We start from the raw sequence: 21,063 nt of genomic DNA on the forward strand, positions 1-21,063 counted from the left end.
AAATAAAGAGGAGGAGGAGGAGCATAAACACCGCCCTGGGTTCCTTGCAAGAGGAAGAAAAGCAGGATATTAATTACTCATAATCATTCATATTCTTCTTTTTTATTTTGCTTGTTTGAAATTTCACAATGAGAAATTATTATTTTTTAAATAATCATAATCATGTGATAGATCCAATCCCGCAGGGCTCAACTTGACCTCCTTCTGTTCTCTTGCACTTTTCAGTGTTTCTGCCCGGATCTCTTTTATATGCTTTTTTAAATCCGTGAAACCACGCCGTTGGCCAACGCCGCTGGAGCTCCTCAGCTCTGTCCCAGCCACCTGCCATGTACCAGTTGCTGACGGTCATGCTGTATGCAGCCCTTGAAGCGCTGGCCGGGCGCACGGCTCTGGCCGTCATCCAGGCCCCGCACCACATGAACCAGAGCTGGGGTTTGCCCAACTTCCTGGCCCATCTGAAGCGCTTGACGTCCCTGAACAGCAACGCCACCAGCAGCGTCAGCAAGGCCCGGCCTTCTGAGACCTGCCAGGGCTATTACGACGTCATGGGCCAGTATGACGCTGCCTTCAACTGTACTACGGGGGGCTACCGCTTCTGCTGCGGCACGTGCCAGTACCGCTTCTGCTGCGAGGACCGGTCCCGGAGGCTGGAGCAAGGGAGGTGCCGTGAAAGCCCGCAGTGGTTTGCCACCACCGTTGCCGGAACGAACACCAACGGGCCCGACATGCCGAACGGGAGCAAGCAGACGGGGAACAGCACAGTGTACGTCATCTGTGGGGTCATCAGCTTCACCTTAGCCGTGGGAGTCGGGCTCAAATTCTTCTTCAGCAAAGCCTCGAGGAGGCCGCACGGGAGAGAGCTCAACGTGCCCAGGTGAGGACGCTGGCAGTGGGGTGGGAGCCCTATGCCATCCCCTGATCCTCTGGTGTCAACGTGGGACGCCATCTTGTAGGATGCTGGGGCACAGAGCCGGGAAGGGTTCTGTTCTTTGCCATCCCTTCCGAAAGGAAATCCGGAACGGCTCCAGATTGGGATTTGGTGCGTGTCGATCTCATAGGATGTTGGGGCACAGAGCCGAGAAGGGTTCTGTTCTTTGCCATCCCTTCAGAAAGTAAATCTGGAACGGCTCCAGATTGGGATTTGGTGTGTGTTGATCTCATAGGATGTTGGGGCACAGAGCCGAGAAGGGTTCTGTTCTTTGCCATCCCTTCAGAAAGTAAATCCGGAACGGCTCCAGATTGGGATTTGGTGTGTGTCGATCTCATAGGATGTTGGGGCACAGAGCCGAGAAGGGTTCTGTTCTTTGCCATCCCTTCAGAAAGTAAATCCGGAATGGCTCCAGATTGGGATTTGGTGTGTGTCGATCTCATAGGATGTTGGGGCACAGAGCCGGGAAGGGTTCTGTTCTTTGCTGTCCCTTCAGAAAGTAAATCCGGAACGGCTCCAGATTGGGATTGGGTGCGTGTCCATCTCGTAGGACAGTGGGACACAGAGCCGGGAAGGGTTCTGTTCTTTGCTGTCCCTTCAGAAAGTAAATCTGGAACAGCTCCAGATTGGGATTTGGTGCGCGTCTATATCCAGTTCTCTTCTCGTCTGCTATTTCCACGTGCAAATTGAGGAAATTAAAAGAACATTTTTTTAAAAAAACCTTTTATACCGGGGCAGACTATTTCTCCATGTGGAAGCACCTTGGCTAGCTCCTTTAGTGTTCTGACTGGTTCTGACTGAAACCTGGAGCAGATTCACTGCCCCACTGACATTGGAGCCACCAGCTGCCACTGCCTAAGGTTGAGCAGCCTATAATTGGCTGCATTTTGATTTCCAAAGACTATGGCCCAAATGACACATCACATTATAGCAGGACTAGGCACGCGTCTTTCTTTAAAAAAGAAAAGAAAAAAGGCAGCTGTGTTGCCCATATCGAGACAACAGTGGAGGGGTCCACCAAAAATGGCTAGTTCCACTCCCAACCCCGTCCCCCACAAGCTGCTCTTTGCTCCTGAAGGGGTAGTTCCCGCATGTTGTGACTGAAGACTTACGGTCTTGGATAGCTCCTTTGGAAAACAAATACAGCACCTTGGATAAGTTATTTAGAGTTCTGACTGAAATCTGGGAAAATAAAAATAAATAAAATGGGGGCAGTTCCTCCCTCCTTTTTAAATTTTATTTTATCAGCTGCGCAGATACAGATAATAAAAATAAAAAACCAGGGGTGGGGAGGAATGAGGCAGCCAGAGGAGGACGTGAGGAGAGGGACTGGGTGAACCACGTCTCCTCCCTCTGGCTGCCCACTCCTCCTCACCCCCATTTCTTTTTCTTAACCGTATCTGCGCAGCTGTGCAGATACAGATAATATTTTTTTTAAAAAAGGGGGGGGAGGAACAGCCCTGTTCCTCTCCTCCCCCCATTTTAATTTTGTTTTACTTTTACAGAGGTGCGGGGCCGCCCATTGTGACCAATCGGGGCGCCATGGGTTCTGCTGCCAAAAAAGTCGGGGTAAGTGCCCGACTTTTTTTCAGCGGAGTTTCCAGGGTTTGCCCCCGGATGGCTTTGCAATGGCAGCTGCGTCATGTAGATGATGTGCTGCTACTGCGAAGCCACCCCGGGGCAAACGCTTCATGTAGACGTGCCCCTGGAGTGGATTTTCCGCCCCACTGACCTTGGAGCCACCAGACTCCACTGCCAAGGGGATTCCCTTTTGGGTGAGCGGCTCAAAGGGGCATCTGTTTATTTTCTCTGAGCAGAGATAACGCAAGGAGCAGAGGTTGAGGAGGGGCTTGGACCCACATGATGCTTAACCCTCCGTGGGTTCAAGCCCCTCCCCTTTATTTTATTTCTTCAGACTGTTTTTAATCTCTGTTTTTTACTTAGGCTCTTGATTAAGTTACTTTTCTTTTAGTCTCACCAGTTTTGCCTTCTGGGAAATGAGTGTTTTGTGGTGACTGGCCATGCCTACCATGGCATGGGTGAGCCACTGTCATGGCAGCCATTTTAGGAGAGTGACCACACAACAGTCTCTGACCATGTGCCCACTGATCTGAAAAGTTTGGGGACCCCTGATTTATATCCTTCTTAAAGCGCGGTGCCCAGAATTGGACACAGTACTGGACCTATGGCTAGGGTGACCATATGAAAAGGAGGACCGGGCTCCTGTATCTTTAACAGTTGTATTGAAAAGGAAATTTCATCAGGTGTCATTTGTATATATGGGGAACCTGGTGAAATTTCCTCTTCATCGCAACAGTTAAAGCTGCAGTTACCCTGCCCTCTTTTAAATCTGGTCACTCTAGTATAGCTCCTGCACCTTTAACTTCTGTGATGAAGAGGGAATTTCACCAGGTTCTCCATATATACAAATGATACCTGCTGAAATTCCCTTTTCTATGCCACTGTTAAAGATACAGGAGCCCTGTCCTCCTTTTCACATGGTCACCCTACCTATGGCCCTTAGCCAAGGCTCAACCCCCAAATCTGTTTTCATCACTGGAGTAAAGCTGTGGAATTTGCATTTTCACACAGCACCATCACTCTAGGCCATTTCCCAAAAAGATACAGCTAATTTAATGCATGTTCTAGGCGCCTGTACCCAGAAAGCCTTTAGAACTACTTTCCTCAGTGGAGGTTGGTGGCTCCAGTGTCAGTGGAGCAGTGAATACATTCCTGGTTTTAGTCAGAACCACTCAGAACTCTAAAGGAGTCAGAGTTAACGCCTTTATTGCTCTGACCGGTTCTGACTGAAACCCGGAGCGGATTCGTTGCCCCACTGACATCGGAGAGAGCCGCCACCACTGCCTGTGCCTGTTCATGCCTTGACCTCCATTTCACTGACTCTCAGTTTCTTATCCTGGCCAGGGCTCTGGTCGACATTCTCAGGCACCAAGCGGGGACCAGCTCATGCTCCGAGCGCAACAACAGCCTCGTGATTAACTCTAACTTCCAAGATAATGGCTCGGCCCGGCCTCCGAAGAACTTGTACAACACGGTGAAACCTTCCAAAAGCAGTCATGGTAAGCGGTGGGGAAGGGGTGGGCGAGCTGCTGCACAAGGCGGGATGAGGCCTGGGGTGTGGGTGGGTGTGCTGACTTCTGAACCAGCCCCTGCAGCAGCAGCTTGATCTGCAGAATTAGAGACGTGATGTTGTTCATCCTCTGACTTCGCTAGGGTGACCCTATGGAAAGGAGGACAGGGCTCCTGTATCTTTAACAGTTGCATGGAAAGGAGAATTTCAGCAGGGGTCATTGGCATGCATGCAGCCCCTGGTGAAATTCCCTCTTCATCACAACAGTTAAAGCTGCACGAGCGATACTAGAGTGACCAGATACAAAAGCGGGAAGGGCTCCTGCAGCTTTAACTGTTGCGATGGAGAGGGAATTTCACCAGGTGCTGCATGCATACCAATGACACCTGCTGAAATCCCCTTTTCTATACAACTGTTAAAGATACAGGAGGAGCCCTGTCCTCCTTTCCATAGGGTCACCCTAGCTTCGCCTGATGTTAAAGGCATAATAACGGGCCAGGCAGTGTGTTGTTTTCTGGTCAGCCGGGCAACGTAAATGGTGTGTGGGACCCAGAGGCAGTGAGTGTGCTAAAGTGAGCCAGGCAATGGCCGTCACTGGGGCTGCTCTGCCATAGGACATTAAAGGTGGGCAGCACATGGCCTGCGGACCACACGCACGCACCTCAGTTCTTTTGCGGACTACCTGCTCTGCTGCTGTTGGATTTGCTGCGACACTAGCAGAAAGAGAAGTGATTTTGCAAGAAAATGACAGTGAGGGAAGGATGCAACCCCTGGTGGGTTCCAGAGGGAAGGGGCAATGTGTCCCCCCATCCCAGACTTTGCCCACCCCCACCATCAGGAGTAGTGGAGTTGAGCATTTTGGTAGCCACCAACCTCTCATTCTTCTAGCAACATCTGGATTTAAAGAATAGTGTGAGAATGCATGAGATAGCTCTGTCTGTAAAGCTCAGCAGCTCTGAGCCTGGCCAGTTTTTCGGTGAGATGGTTCAGAAGTAACGCTCAACCGTGGTTTGCCAAATCTAAACCACAGTTTTGTCATGATGTCTGAATCAACACCATCTGATAAATCATAGCTGGCAAGTGGCCACCAAATCATGACCTGAAACCACCTTTTGGACAAACTCTCATTTGGCACTGCATTTGAAGTGGCCATCATGTTACGGGATTTTGCTCCGCACCCCCAGAAGCTGCTGTTGGGATAGCATCTATGGGATTCTTAGGGAAGGCATGGAAAGATGGGAGTTGCACAAACCATGGTTTGTCGGCACGTCTGGAACATGTATCATTGGTTAAAGCAAACTATGGTTTGGTGTTACAGTCTGAATCAGAGACACCCATTCTAAGCCACATGAAGGATGGAGTATCATATGAACATAGCAAAAACAACAATAACTGGGATCAAAGACAATGTCCCGTAAAAGAGATGACTGCCCCATATGTGCACCCTGAGCCAGCCATTCCACATCCCCTGGAGGAGAATGATTTCCATCCCATTTTCCCCTCTTCCATCACATTTTTTCCCTTTCTATCCGACTTCCAGCCCCTCCCTTCACCCCAAGCTCTTTTCTTACAGAAATATCTCATGCCAACTCCTGCTCTTTCGAGGTTGCAGCTTTTAAATTATATATGTATAAGCAGCAGGAATTAAGCTGCAAAAGCTTGTGGGGAAACAGCCTGTTTGCCATGACAACCGGTTCTAGCTGTCTGGCTGTCTTTGTGCTGGCTTGAACATTAATATTAGGTTTGTGGTGGTGCGGGGCGTGGGGGGAGGGCCTCGTTCAAACAAATGAGCTGTTTCCTTTCCAGGTAGAATGAAAAGGAACACTGGGGTTACGCAGCTCGTGTTCCCCCCACCTTAAAAATGTCCCTTTCCCTCCCAGAGATGCTGGGAGTCCAGACACGCTTGACCTCAATCATTCCTTCTAAAAGTGAACTCAGGTGGTGAGTGCCAACACAATTATCCCCAAAACACAGCTACTGACGAACAAAAGGGAGGTGTCAACATGTTCGCGGAAACCCCAGAGTTTGCAGGAGAGTGGGGTGGGCAATAACCACAAAGTTGCTGCTTAATTTAACTCTAGGGTGACCATATGAAAAGGAGGACAGGTCTTCTGTATCTTTAACTGTTGTGATGAAGAGGGCATTTCACCAGGCGCTGCATGCGTACCAATTCCCTTTTCGATACAACTGTTAAAGATACAGAAGCCCTGTCCTCCTTTTCATATGGATTCATCATCAGACGGTGGGGAAATCGTGTTTCCTTACCGTCGCTTTCCCCCCTCTTCTGTCCCACAATACTTCCTCTTTCTTCACACTGAGGAAGAAAGAGGAAGTAAACAATGACCATGTGGCCCCCCGTTCAGTGGCGTTTTTTATCGTGCCGCTTTTCCTGCACCCAGCAGGAAACGGTGGCACATTTCGTGTTTTTTTTTTAAAAAAAACGGATTTAAAGGGGTCTGTTTTGTGATGAAAAGAAGGCAAGAACGCGTGGGAGATGCCTGGGAGGCAGACATCATCGTCAAAAGGACCCGCGAACATCCATGAGTGGGGAGTAACAAGCGTGTGATAAAACACTTGTCCGATGATGCTCCTGGTCACCCTATGTAACAGGCACACTGATGCTGAACTTCATCAGTAGAAATGTTCCTTGAGTCTCTGTCCTTCCCTCTGTCTGAGCTATTTCAAGAAGTATAGAAATGGGAAGTTGGGGGTGGGGGTGGGGAGGCACAGATTGGATCAGATGAAACCTGCAGACCACTGAGAGTTGCCCATTTTTCAACTGGCCCACGTACCTGCTTGCTCTGCAGATGTTAGCAGGCAGTAGTGTTGATCTTCCTGGCATGAAACACATTGCAGATCCAGCTGCTGTTAAAGACAGAAGACCAGGCCTGGCCAGTTTTCTTTTCCCTGGTAAGTAGGCAGTGCTAGGATCAGCATATGTAGATTCCGACGACAGGGCCGGCTCCAGGTTTCAGAGGGGCCCCGGGCCGCCTCCCTCAGTGAGTCAACCTCTTCACCACCATGGTCACCAGCTGCTCTTGCTCCTCATCCTCTTTCTCATCATGGCTGCCCCTTTCATGTTTGAGGGCCAGAAGCCAGTGAGCAAACACCCCATGGCATCTGCTGCCTGCCGCTCCTTCTCGCCACCGCCGTTGTCAGACCCGAGCAAGAGGCAGATGAACAAGCAGGTTGCCGTGGTGAAGAAGAGAGGCGGCGCCAAGGGGTTCTCGGCAGTGGGCCCCTGGCAAGTGCCCAACTATGCCTACCCTTGACGCCAGCCCTGCTGACCATAGCCAAGGCTTACAGATTTGTGTTCAGAGTCCAGGACAGTCTAGCTTTGAAGCAGGCCTAAAGGCCACCATCTACCTGCCTCAGTGTCAGCGGGGACCAATTGGACTCAAAGGTTACCAGGAACAGACTTCTAGATCTTAGGGATGAGGGCTCGGGACTCCCAAGGTGGGGCCTGCAGACCCCTCTTTTGATGCCCGCCAGCCTCCCTCCCCTCCTGATTTTTATTTTATTTCTTATGGTTTTTTTTTTAAAAAAAAGTCACCGGGAGACTAGCATGCTGCAAAGTGAAGAGCTGCCCGCCAGCGGCGTCTTTATTTGGGTTCACAGGAGTGTTTTTGCATTTTGGAGTTGAAAACCCACCTCTGCCTTGTACTTAGATTCTTGAGCAAGTGACTTTTCTTTTAGCTTCACCAATTTGCCTTCTTGGAAATGCGTGTTTCGTGACCAGGCAAGCCCCCACCCTGATGGTCACCATTTTGTGAGAGCACCCACGATACCTTTTCAAAATTCCAAATGTGCCCACCGGCACAAAACACAGTGAAGGAAGTCCCATTTTACGGGCAGGGAGCTGTGAAATTAAGATACAATGAGTTATAAATCTGGCAGGCAAGGTTTACGCCCACTGCCATTAAATATAAGTGAGTTGGGATGTATGTCTTTTCTGGTGATATTCACAGCACACCGTCCCTTCTTTGCAATGGGCGGGCAGAGACTAATTTTGCATTCTTTTCTCTGCAACTATGAAGTGCGCAGGAGTTTAGTTACACATCCTGGAGCGGACATCTTAAAATCTGAATCGGGTGACCCCTGGTGGCTACTTGAGGCAAATTTCCATCTAGCTGATAAAAAGTTCACACCCCACCCTGCCTGCCCCCACACTCAAAACTTCTCTTCTCTTTTGCTTTGCAGATAACATGCATCACAATTACATCCATCTGAACGTCAACAGCCCCAAGCACCACACGGCCACTCTGGGTAAGTCGCGTCAGGAGCTGCTTGATAGCCAACAGAGAGAAAGGGCAGAAAATGGGAAAGTGGCATGATTTATTTATATTCATAAATATGATGAACTAGAACGATCAGCTCAAAAGGTTCCAAAAGTGACACACAACCGTTGCAAAACCCTATTTAAAGTAGGGTGACCGTATGGAAAGGAGAACAGGGCTCCTGTATCTTAAACACTGAAAAGGGAATTTCAGCAGGTGTCATTTTTATGCATGCAGTGCCTGGTAAAATTCCCTCCTCACCACAACAGTTAAAGTTGCAGGAGCCCTGCCTGAGTAACCAGATACAAAAGAGGGCAGGGCTCCTGCAACTTTAACTGCTATGATGAGGAGGGAATTTTACCAGGCACTGCATGCATAAAAATGACACCTGCTGAAATTCCCTTTTTTAAACAAATGTTAAAGGTACAAGAGCCCTGTCCTCCTTTCATACGGCCACCCTAGTGTGAACGATTCCTAACAATGGTGGCTACATAACCATGGTTTAAGCACATTCACTAACCATTTGCTGCAAAAGGGCTAGTGGACTAGCCATGGCTTAACGTGTTGTCTGAACAGGTCCAGTGACTCTAAACTATTTGAGACTGTTTGTCACACTGAGAGCCTTCTGTTATGACTAATAAGGGCAACATTTCAAGGCAAGGCAAGAGCCCTTCCCAGCCTTATCTGGACATGCCAAGGTTTGAAACTGGGATCTTGGGCAACAAACTGATCCTATGCATTTTTACTCAGATGTCTGCCCCACTGCGTTCGATCGGGCTTGCTCCTAGGCAGGCAGGCATAGGATTGCAGCCTTAATATAAATATATGTATTTTAAGTGATGAATGACCTCTTTCTATCTGTAACAAACTTGTCTGAAGTGCTTTTTGATGCTTTAAATAGCGTGTGTGTGTGTGTGTGTGTGTATGAAAGATAGGGTAATTTCAAAATATATTTAGAGCTAAGTGTTTCAGCTTCCGCCCTCATCAGTAGCTGTGATATTAAATGGATAACATCACAGCTACTGAAGAGGGTGGAAGCTGAAACGTTTAGCTCTAAATATATTTTGAAATTACTCTGTTGTTAGTCTGTCTATCTTTCTTATACATTTTAACGTAAGACTGACTGCACCTATAATGGATCCAAAGCCTCCTTGATGTTTCGCTGTTGGGCCACTTTATATGTACGCCTCTCTCCCTCTCTCTCTCTTTCTACATGCCGTACAATTATGATAAAGTAAAATTAAAATTTAAAAAAAACACGAACAAGTAATTAAAGAACCTCCACCAGGGAACAGGAAATGCCTTTTTTTACAGAGCTGATTTAATGTCCTGCCAGGCTTAGAACATAAGACGTGCCCTGCTGGATCAGACCAAGGGTCCATCTAGTCCAGCACTCTGTTCACACAGTGGCCAACCAGCCATCGGCCAGGGATGAACAAGCAGGGCATGGTGCAACAGCACCCTCCCACCCATGTTCCCCAGCAACTGGTGCACACAGGCTTACTGCCTCGAATACTGGAGATAACGCACAACCATCAGGGCTAGTAGCCATTGATAGCCTTTGCCTCCAGGAATTTATCCAACCCCCTTTTAAAGCCATCCAAATTGGTGGCCATCACTACATCTTGGCTTCGAAGACATGATGCTCAAACATAGCCAAGGGAGCGTTACAAACTTTTTACTGACCTAGATTAATTTTCCGCTCCCACCTAGGGTGGCCATATGGAAAGGAGGACAGGGCTCCTGTATCTTTAACAGTTGTATTGAAAAGGGAATTTCAGCAGGTGTCCTTTGTATACATGCAGCCCCTGGTGAAATTCCTTCTTTGAGCTCCATCCGACGAGCATTTTACTGCACGCTCATTACTGGGCACTTGCGAATTACTCACATGACATTGTCTGCCGCCCCTTCTGGCCATTATTGTGCCGCAAAAAACCCCTCATTTAGTCCGGTTGCTGCTTTCTCCTACTGGACTGAATGGGGCTAATTACTTCCTGCTTTCAGGAAGTGACGTGGGAGCGGCGACAGATGAAGCGACGGGAGCCGCGCATTTGACTAGCTGTGATGAAGTTCTTCATCACAACAGTTAAAGTTGCAGGAGCTATACTAGAGTCAACAGATACAAAAGAGGGCAGGGCTCCTGCAGCTTTAACTGTTGTGATGAAGAGGGAATTTCACCAGGTGCTGCATGCATACAAATGACACCAGGTGCTGAAATTCCCTTTTCTAGGCAACCATTAAAGATACAGGAGCCCTGTCCTCCTTTTCATATGGTCACCCTACTCCCACCTGAACTCCAAGGACAAGAGGTGAAATTCCCCTCCTCTCACTTGCAGCCGCCTTCCAGGGCATCCATCCCTCTGACTAGTCCTCTTTCTTGCCTTCACAGTTTGCTGAAATCCACCTGTGTACTGAGTAGGAGGGCCAAAATGCTTGTGATGTTACTCACACAATTAGTCATCATTTTAAAAAAGAAGTAAATAGTCATAAAGATTCCTTTATTTGGATGGGGACCATGGCAAGGCGTCTTTAGCTATTTGGCCCCCCAACTCTCATTGTCTGGACTATAGACATCCCAAATGCTATTTTTTAAAAAAATTATTGTGCTATTTTCATGAATAATGTTGTTTCTATTGTGTCCAGGAGTGCTGCTCTCTGTTCCTCTTTAACGAAATATTTTTTTTTCCTTCTCCCTCCCCTTTTTCATGCATGAGGCAGGGGTAGGTGGGCTGTTTTTGCACCCATTTGTGATCTGCTTGCCGGTGGGCAAGCTGAAATGCAGAGAGATCAAGGGCAGAAATCAAGAGCTAAGCCGTCAGCAGCTAAGTTTCAAAGAAAAAAGAGCTCTGCTTTTTTCTTTGAAACGCTCCCATCCTATGGAGGAAGGGAGAGAGACAAGGAACGTCATCAGATGGGGGGGACTGCGTTTCCTTAACGTTGCTTTCCCCTCACTTCTGTCCCACGATACTTCCTCTTTCTTCACATGGGGAAGAAAAAGGAAGTAAACAATGACCACATGGCCCATTCAGTGGAGTTTTTTATCGTGCTGCTTTTCCTGCACCGAACCGGAAATGTCGTCAAGTTTCGCTCCCCCCCCCGCCCCAAAAAAATCCCTGGATTTTCCAGGGTCTTATTTGTTGAGGAAAGAAGATCAGAAGTCACGGGACACACACAGGAGGTGGACATCATTGTCAAAAGGACCCACAAAAAAGCCATGAGTGAGCAGTGACAAAGGCATGATAAAACGCTCCTCTGATGATGCTCAAGGGCAGATTCAGGGACAATGTACTACTTAACAGCCCTGTAGGCAGAAGCAGCATGAACATGCCGGGGGTTTGGGGCACTGGATGTTCCTCTGATGATTCAATGAGACTTCGACAGACAACGTGGCCGCGGCAGGCAAGCGTTTGGTGCAAAAGCAGCCAATATTTTTTTAGAGGTTTCTTCTTCTATTGCTTCTGAGCCATTCTTTTATTTATTTATTTTTATGGATTTCGTAGTTACGGTTGTAATTGATGACAGATAAATAATAACAAAAGGAGCAGCAGTTCCTCACGCTGCAAAGAGTAAATCAGTTAGCTAGTAAATAATCTGCCACCAGGAAACGGGAAACTGGCAATGAAAGGGGAAGCAGCTAAGGAATGGGGGAACAAATGGAAGGGGAAACGACAGGAAACAGGACATTGGCAAACTTCCTTGGGGTGTCCCCCTGTTGCCCATGCCAGTGGGACCACCCACTCACACTCCTGGTTCTGGGTTTATTTGGCAGCGACATATGGGAAGCCACCCACCATTTTGATTTCCTGGCTATGTTCCAGAGGTAGAGTAGCCAGGTGTCCTATTTTACAGACGACAGTCCTCTACTTGAAGAGCTGCTAAAGGATAGCCCTCTACTTGACGGTGTCCTCTGTTTCCTGGCCTACCCAGTCCTAGGTCCTGCCTTGATGGTGCTGGGTTACCGCTGTGTTTGATGAAACCCCGTTTTTTCTCTGCTGCGAGGTAGTGGTGCCTAATCCTGGCAGAGGGAGGGTGCGGGCTTTCCGGCGGCCATTCGACCCACCGGGCCTGCCCTCTGCCCAGGCCGATGGTGACCAATCAGGGCTTGCCATCCGTGCCGCCTTCGCCGCAACACCAGAGCAAGGTTAGTTTGTGGCGCCATACTCGCCCTGCTCCAGCAAAAAAGTCAGGGTAAGTCAGTGCCAGTGTGGTGTAGTGGCTAAAGTGTTGGACTGGGAGTTGGGAGATCCGGGTTCTAGTCCCCCACTTGGCCATGGAAACCACTGGGTGACTTTGGGCCGGTCACAGACTCTCAGCCCAACCTACCTCACAGGGTGGTTGTTGTGACCATAAAATGGAAAGGACGAGGAGGATTATGTATGCTGCCTTGGGTTCCTTGGAGGAAAAATGGCGGGATATAAATGTAATGAATAAATAAATAAATAAATAAGTTCCTGACTTTTTAAAATCGCAGCTTCACGGGAAAGCCCCGCAATGGCTGCGAGGTGCCTGCTGCGTCGTATAACTGACACAGCGCCACTGTGCAGCGACTGCAGGACTTTCAAAGCATCTAGGCAGTCTACAAGTCTGGTTTAAAACCAAAGAACCATAAGAAGGGAGACACAGGGCCCTTGGAGTTAACTGTCCATGAAGAGTCAGCACCTGGACAGCAGACTGAGCAAGCACACAGGTTACCTGGTCTGTCTTTCTCACTGTGATGAGATATATTGTATATATTTAAATAATAGTTCTTATTTCTAGATTTGCATTCATGCATATTTATTAGCATAAGCAAATGTTACCCAAATTGGTACCCTCTAGAGGTCCACTTTCCTCTGAATTGATGCTACATTGGATGTTCTAGGGCACCATGGGAAAATTAAAATGGAGGGGATCTTTCCAGCCGCTGCCTCCATAACCTTGTAGCCATGGGACTGGGTAGGTTGCGCAAGTGGCAGCACCTGTGGGCCCTGCCAAAGCACTTGGAGTGCTGCACTACCCAAGGGTGCTGGGGGCTGCTGCCCCCTCTGACCCCAACAAGCATCTTGGCTGGTCCACACTGGAGAGACTGGTGCTGCAAATGGGGTTTAATTGAAAAAAGTTGACACACATCAGGTCTGAGAAAACACAGGAGGACAAGACAGACAACATGGGAATGTGATGGGATGTCAACCACGTCATGTAATAATGGAGTGAACAAACGGAAGCCGTTCTTCTTAATGAAACTCCATAAGGACTTGAAGCCAGTGGAAGCTAAATTAGTAGCGTTTCTCTCATTTCTCTAGACTGGCACGTGAACCATACGCCCAGCCACTCCAGCACGAAGTACAACACCCTCAGCTGCTCTCGTTCTTTCCACAACCTCTCCCATCTGCCCCCATCCTACGAGACGGCAGTCAAGTCGGAACTCAACCGCTACTCCTCACTCAAACGCTTGGGTAAGTTGATCACAGGACCTTCTCTTCTGCTGCTCCCAGACCGTGGAATAGCCTGCCGGAGGAGACTCGTCAGCTTGACAGTCTTTTAGCATTCAAGAAAGCTGTCAAGACTGATCTCTTCCAGCAAGCCTATCCAGTGGAATTCTAGTATGCTTTTAGGATGCTTTTAGGATGTTTTTTTTAACAGTGTATACTATGTTTTTAATCAGTATTTTATGTATTTTATGCTTGCTGTTGTTCCCCGCCTCGATCCAATCGGAGAGGCGGGGTAATAATAATAATAATAATAATAATAATAATAATAATAATAATAATAATAAATCTGGGAAGGAGATAAAGGGGCATTTGTTTCTAGACATGGTGACCATATGAAAAGGACAGGGCTCCTGTATCTTTAACGGTGTCATTTGTATGCATGCAGCATCTTGTGAATTTCTCTCCTCATCACAACAGTTAAAGCTGCAAGTGCCCTGCCCTCTTTTGAATCTGGTCACGCTGGGCAGGGTTCCTGCAGCTTTAACTGTTGTTTCATCCGGTGAAATCCCCTCTTCATCACAACAGTTAAAGCTGCAAGAGCCCTGCTCTCTTTTGTATCTGGTCACTCTAGTATAGCTCCTGCAGCTTTAACTGTTGTGATGATGAGGGAATTTCACTAGGTGCTGCATGAATACAAATGACACCTGCTGAAATTTAGGGTGACCATATGGAAAGGAGGACAGGGCTCCTGTATCTTTAACAGTTGTGTTGAAAGGGAAATTTCAGCAGGTGTCCTTTGTATGCATGCAGCATCTTGTGAATTTCCCTCTTCCTCACAACAGTTAACGCTGCAGGTGCCCTGCCCTCTTTTGAATCCGGTCATGCTAGGCAGGGTTCCTGCAGCTTTAACTGTTGTGATGAAGAGGGGGTTTCACCAGGTGCTGCATGCATAACAATGACACCTGCCGAAATTCCCTTTTCAATACAACTGTACAGGATCCCTGTCCTCCTTTTTATATGGTCACCCTACTTCTAGAGGGTTACCCAGTCTTCTCCCAAGTCTGTTCCCAATTCTTGATACAGCGATCCATTCCTTACCTCATATGCATATGTTTCAGTATCCCACTTTCCTTGCCTTTTATATGTTTATATCTGTCAATGCTTTGTCCTTGTGTCCCGTTTCCCCATTCTCTTCTGAGCTATTTATGCGACCTGCCTGGTTGTTCTTCAGACAGAAGTGAAACAGGACTTATAACGGAAAGGATATATTGTAAATTAACTGAGGGCCTAAGGGGTAGGCCTTTCAGATTTTTTTTGGCCTATAAATCCCATAATCCCTCACCATTGGCTATGCTGGCTAAGGCTGATGGGAGATGTAGGCCAAAATATCTGAAGGGCCACAATTTGGCCACCCCTGAATAAGTAGATGTGACAGGGCAGCAATGTGTATTTTCCCATTCACATATAAGTGTGTCTCTCTCTGTGTGTGTGTGCATGTGATGTGTCTGTGTTTTTCCTTTCCCCCCTTTTTTATTGTAAATATAAACAAAACAGAACAAAAATAAATAAATCCTGAAAAAACACCCCATTACATATCATCATTTTTTCCATCAGGATACCGTTCATTTAAAAAAAAGGGGGAGAGAAAGTTATGCATAGGTTTCAAGAAAAGCCATCCATTTATCCACCCGCAAGTCATGCCTATATAACACCCATTCAAATGTTGATAACGTTAAGTCCTCAATCCATTGCATTATGGGAGACGAACATTTGTCCTTCCAACATGACAGTATAAATATTTTAGCTGTCCTAAGGGCGCTGAAAAGCCATTTGCACTGACCATGTGTTAACTTCCAAGAAGCCAATAGGTAGTTTAGGAAGACATGCACATCGTTCCATATTAAAGATTGTTTCAGTACAAAGTTTATCCTTATTATGAACTCCTCCCAAAAGGCATTGCCAAAACATGTGAATTAGTGTCTGTGTTTTTTATAAGAATTTGAGTGCATGGGTGAGAGGAACCAAATCCTGTCCCAGCATTCCTCACTGTATTCTGTTGCTTTAGACAATTCTAAGAACCTACGAAGAAGGAGAGCCGTGTTGGATCAGACCAAGGATCCATCTAGTTCAGCATTTCCCCACTCGTAGAATCATCCCACTCATGTTCCCCAGCAACTGGTTTTGAATGGTAGTATCTCTGACCTTTCAGCATCATTGGACGACCCCAAGTTCTAGGTTTAGGAGAGAGGGAGATGTTTTCCCACTTTCTCTCATGTATAATATAATATTATACATCTCTGTCATTTCTTCCTCCTACTCACCTTTTGTTTGTGCGAAAACCACCAAAGATTGTAACCTTTCTTCAAAGCAGCTGTAGCCCCTTGATCATTTTGGTTGCTCCAAAAGCTGCAGGTGCCCTGCCCCCTTTTAAAATCTGGTCACTCTAGTATAGCTCCTGCACTTTAACTGTGGTGATGAACAGGGAATTTCACCAGGTTCCCCATATATACAAATGACACCTGCTGACATTCCCTTTTCTATGCAACTATTAAAGATACACGAGCCCTGTCCTTTTCATATGGTCACCCTATCCAGTATACTTTTTGAGGTGCAGTAACCAGAACTGTACACAGTATTCTAACTGTGGTTGCACCATAGAGGTGCATTATAAGAACATAAGAAGAGCCCTGCTGGATCAGACCAAGGGTCCACCTAGTCCAGCATTCTGTTCTCACAATGGGGTCAAGGCAGGCAGGAGAGCCAGTACTTGTTGATCGCGATGCAAGCCCTGTCCTTCATACAGTGCATAATTGAATTATGGAATTCACTACCATGGGATGTGGTGATGGCCAACAATTTGAATGGCTTTAAAAGGGGGTTGGATGAATTCCTGGAGGAGGAGGCTATCAATGGCTATGAGTTCTGATGGTTATATGCTACCTCCACTATCTGAGGCAGTAAGCCTGTGTGCACCAGTTGCTGGGGAACATGGGTGGGAGGGTGCTGTTGCACCGTGTCCTGCTTACTTGGGGCCCATCTACACCAAGCAGGATATTCCACTATGAAAGTGGTATGAAAGTGGTATATAAAAGGCAGGAGCCACACGACTGCTTTATAGTGGTATTGAAGTGCACTGACAACTGTTGGGGCCCATGACACATGCCATGTACTGCTTTCATACCACTTTCACAGTGTTATATCCTGCTTGGTGTAGATGAGCCCACAGTCCCTGGTCGACAGCTAGTTGGCCACTGTGTGAACAAGAAGCTAGACTAGATGGACCCTTGGTCTGATCCAACATCGCCCTTCTTACGCTCTTATATTCTCATTCTGTGCTACTCATAGAGTAGGGGTGCGTAACCTCTTTCAGCCCCAGGATGGAATTCCATTTGGGAGAAGTTCTCGGCTGCATCCCAGTGGTGGGTGGGGCCGAAAGCAGAAAGGGCAGGGCCAAAACACCCACCCACCCAAATGCCAGCACACTGTAACTTAAAGCTCTTACTGCCAGTAACAAAGCCCTTAAGAGAGGCATTTCAACCTATTAGAATCGAGGGGGGGGGGGAACTGCACAAAAACCATGAAACAAATGAGTGGCTGTGGGGGAAGGGGGAAGGGGGAGTAGCCTTCAAGGGAACCCTGGAGGACCAGATTCAGACCCCCAGAGAGCTGGATTTGGCCCCTGGGCCTGAGGTTCTGCACCCGTGATATAGAGAGTAGAACCCCCTACCTACTTCTTTCTATGCGAATGGAGCAGACGTGAATAAATATGTATGTGGTTTACCTGTCACATCTAGTTTGGCCTTGAAGGATGATTCATGTTCAGCCTGAATCAGTATCTACCCTTCTAAGTATGTGATAGTGAGGCTGCTTCCAGGCAGGTGGCTCTTAATACTACCCAAGCATGGCTTTTCTGTTGTAAACTGCAAGCATAATTACATTTGACTTTCCATACTAGAAGTATCAGGGATTGCTCTCCTCTGAGGTAGGGTAAAGACCACCCCCCACAGGCAGTGGAGCAGGAAGAAAGGCGAATTTCTCCCCCCGCCCCCAGCAGGATCTAGAGAGCCTTGCTGGTGGCTTTCCCGCCATGGTTTTTGCCACAGCGGAGACTGGGACTGGCAGGGTTCTCTAGAATAGCCGCTTGCTTGTGATGCTAGCTGGTGCTCTGAAGAGCCCTGTCAGTCCCTCTGTCCCACTGTGGCAAAGTCTGCAATGACAGAGCAGCCGGAGAGGCTCTCTGCAGCAGTCACCTGCCCTCGTGTTTTGCTCTGAAGGAATACACAGAGCGAAACACAGGATGGGATCCTCTCGGTGAGCGCCAGACAGTGGGTGGAGTGGGTGGATGGGTTGTCACCAGAGCCATGTCAGCTGCTTCTTCCTGTCACACAGTTCTCTAGCGAGCCAAGCAGCACCGGTGACAAAGGTAAGAGGAACAGGGGTGCACGCAATGACTTAGGGGGAAGGGGAAGGAGTAGGGGGGCGCATGAAACTATGCTCCGCCCACTGAAGTAAAGTTTAATCCAACAAGGTCTCCTTTGTTGGATTAACGATCTACAAGACTTTGTAAGAGGCTGTATATATCTTTGACAAGTTACCAATTTATTAAAATGATTTGAAAGAAAATATATTTTGGGTCACTGTCATTTTAGCAACATGGTTTATTGTGATGACTGGAAAGGGCCTTTTGCGTAAAAAGATAACATGAATAGGATTATAGCATTGTAGTGTTATACCTCATTTCACTTTTTTTAAAAAAAAAAGCTGGAAAAGCATTTTAGTGCTAACTAAATTTGTAAATATATACAGACTCAAATATAGAGATAGATAGATAGATAGATAGATAGATAGATAGATAGATAGATCGATCGATCGTAAAATGGGGGCCACCATAAGAGTTTTGATGAGTGTGTGCTGCCCACATCCAAGACCCCCATCCTCTTTAAACGACACAAGAGTAGTGCTAAGGCGTGGTTGGGCGATATGTGGCCCTCCAGATATTTTGCCTACAAACCTCATCGTGCCCCACCTTTGGTTATGCTAGCTAGGGCTGATGGGAGTTGTAGGCCAGGACATTTGGAGAGCCACAAGTTACACACTACTGCAGGCATCTGCACCTGTGGGGATTGCGCTGCTCTTCTTCTCAAAAAAGCCAGACTTTCTGTGGTCTGAGATAAAACAGAAAAGCCATGGGGAAAATATACTATGACAATGATTGGATGATGGCGTTGTATGGATGCCTGGTAAAAAAATGAGTCAATGAAGCATGACAATTCCACATTAAATGCACCTTTAATCCACCCATCCGTCTCCTTAAAATCCCTATCTCTGCCTTCTTCTCATCTCCTCCTGCCTTCCCACTCCTATTCCCATCATCCAGTAACATCTCCCTTATTTCCCCTATCTCCCAGCAGCTGAGAAGGACTTGGATGAATTCTACGCCAAGCGGCGCCACCTTGCCGAGCTGACGCGAGGGACCCTGCCCTTACATGCCATGAAGATGAATTTCGATAGGGATGGCTACTCTGAGAAGTCGCACAACCCACGGCGTGTCATGTCCCAGGAACACATCCTTTCGGATGGTGGCGGCGGAGGGGGAAGCTACCGCCCAGCCAACTATGATTACACCATTCCACGAGAGCGCGTCATCTCTCAAGAACGCCTCCTCTCCCGTGAAAACTTGCATTCTCAGGAGCGCTTGCTCTCGCCTGAGCGTCTCCATCAGCGCACAGGCCCCTTCCAAGAGATGCATCTGGGCCACCAGAAGGCCCTCTCTCAGACCAACATCTGTGCCAGCAGTACCCCCATGCTTGACCACCACCACATGATCATGAAGAACTCCCACCCCACCTCCAATAATTCCCCCAAGGCCACCGGTCCTTGGGAGGGCAGCACTAGCCAGGCAGCCGCCACCCGGCGCCAGGGCTTTGCGGCCAAGAGGCAAAGCACCATTGATCAAGTCCAGTTCATCCCTGGGCACCACCCAACCCAGCACCTACCTACTGGCAGCAAGAATGAGGTCACTGTGTGAGATGTCCCTACTACCCAGCTCAGGTTGATTTGACTTTCTAAGGCCATATTTCTCTACCCTTTTCTGCTCCACCCCCCTCCTTTCTCTGGTGCTCACCATCTTTTCTTGGGGCTCCTTTTCTCTCTCTCTCTCTCTTTTTTTTTTTAGCCCTATGGCCTCCATCTTGGTTGATGTCAAATCCTAGCCTGGTCTTTGATAATGATACCATCACAGCCTTTGCTGGCTTTTGATGATGTCCATCCGACCTGCCAGGTCTTGACCATCTTTGATGATGGTGTTGGCTGTTAGTATTTGATGACATCAGTGCTATGGTTCATGTCAAGATGTAATGATGTCAAGGCCCGTTTGGTTTCTTAGAAGGCACCTACTGTGCAGACTTTGTCAGCTTATGAAGATGTTAAAACTAGTAGGTCTCATGTATTTGCTGCTGTTGCTGCTATCTCTTTCCATGTTCGGTGGCATCACTGCTGTCCAGATCTGATGACATCAAGGCTGAATTGATTGTTGGTGACCAGGCCTATGGATCCTTCATGGCATCAATCATGTAGCCTTGGGGATAGCTCTGGATCATGTCACAATTTTCAGGCCCCACCAGTCTTTGATAACAACACTAGTGTTCTCCATCAACATTTGATGGCTTCATTGCTGTGGGCCTTGTCGCAGACTTCTGAAGGCAACATCTGTGGATTGATTATGATGTTGGCACACTCTGCCTCTGATACTCTTAAGCGCTGTGAGCATTGCCAACTCTTGTGGATGCTCCACCGACCAACTGACACCATCGACACCATCAATGGTATCAACACTGTGGACTCTGTCAGCTCCAGATGATATAAGCGCTGTAGGTCTTGTTGACCTCTGATGTCCTCACCATCAACATTTGATGGTGTCAACACTGTGGACCTTTGACATCAACATTGTGTGACTTGTCAGTTATAGATGATGTCCATGGAGGAAGGTTTGTTAGTATATTGGTTGTGATATAACCCTACAGGGCATCACATGGACTGTTGAAGCCTGCTGTTGTAGGTATTGTCAATACTATGTGATGTTGGGGCAAATCGGACATGATGATGTTTGAAGAGGCCTTGTCAACATTTGATGAAAGTACTGTCAGTCTTGATTATTAAGAATGATGTCAAGGTTCCTGTGCCTGTCACCTACTGATGATTTCAGCACAATGGACTCAACCAGTAGCTACAGATATCAAAGTAGCCAGGCTTGGCAATGATGCTGACTTCTAGTGACTTCATCACTGTGGGCCTCATCCAGCATTGTTGACATCACTGACTGCTTTGAGCTCATCCGCTCTGGATGAAAGTCAGCTC

General features: G+C 47.6%; 1 protein-coding gene across 1 annotated transcript; it reads left to right on the plus strand.

The window, feature by feature from the left end:
- The first annotated feature begins 326 nt into the window (after positions 1–326).
- Positions 327–19,735, plus strand: SHISA7 (shisa family member 7). Its single transcript, XM_063137969.1, has 5 exons — positions 327–874; positions 3,854–4,008; positions 8,220–8,285; positions 13,579–13,731; positions 19,116–19,735. The coding sequence occupies exons 1-5, from the start codon at positions 327–329 to the stop codon at positions 19,733–19,735; spliced, it is 1,542 nt and encodes a 513-aa protein (XP_062994039.1).
- Positions 19,736–21,063: the final 1,328 nt, after the last annotated feature.

This window comes from Elgaria multicarinata, chromosome 11, assembly GCF_023053635.1.
Source record: "Elgaria multicarinata webbii isolate HBS135686 ecotype San Diego chromosome 11, rElgMul1.1.pri, whole genome shotgun sequence".
NCBI lineage: Eukaryota > Metazoa > Chordata > Lepidosauria > Squamata > Anguidae > Elgaria > Elgaria multicarinata.

Coding starts and splice junctions, on each gene's coding strand:
- SHISA7 (XM_063137969.1), top strand. CDS start 327: ATGTACCAGTTGCTGACGGTCATGCTGTATGCAGCCCTTGAAGCGCTG. Junction 8,286..13,578: donor GCACCACACGGCCACTCTGG/GTAAGTCGCGTC, acceptor TCATTTCTCTAG/ACTGGCACGTGAACCATACG. Junction 13,732..19,115: donor CTCCTCACTCAAACGCTTGG/GTAAGTTGATCA, acceptor CCTATCTCCCAG/CAGCTGAGAAGGACTTGGAT.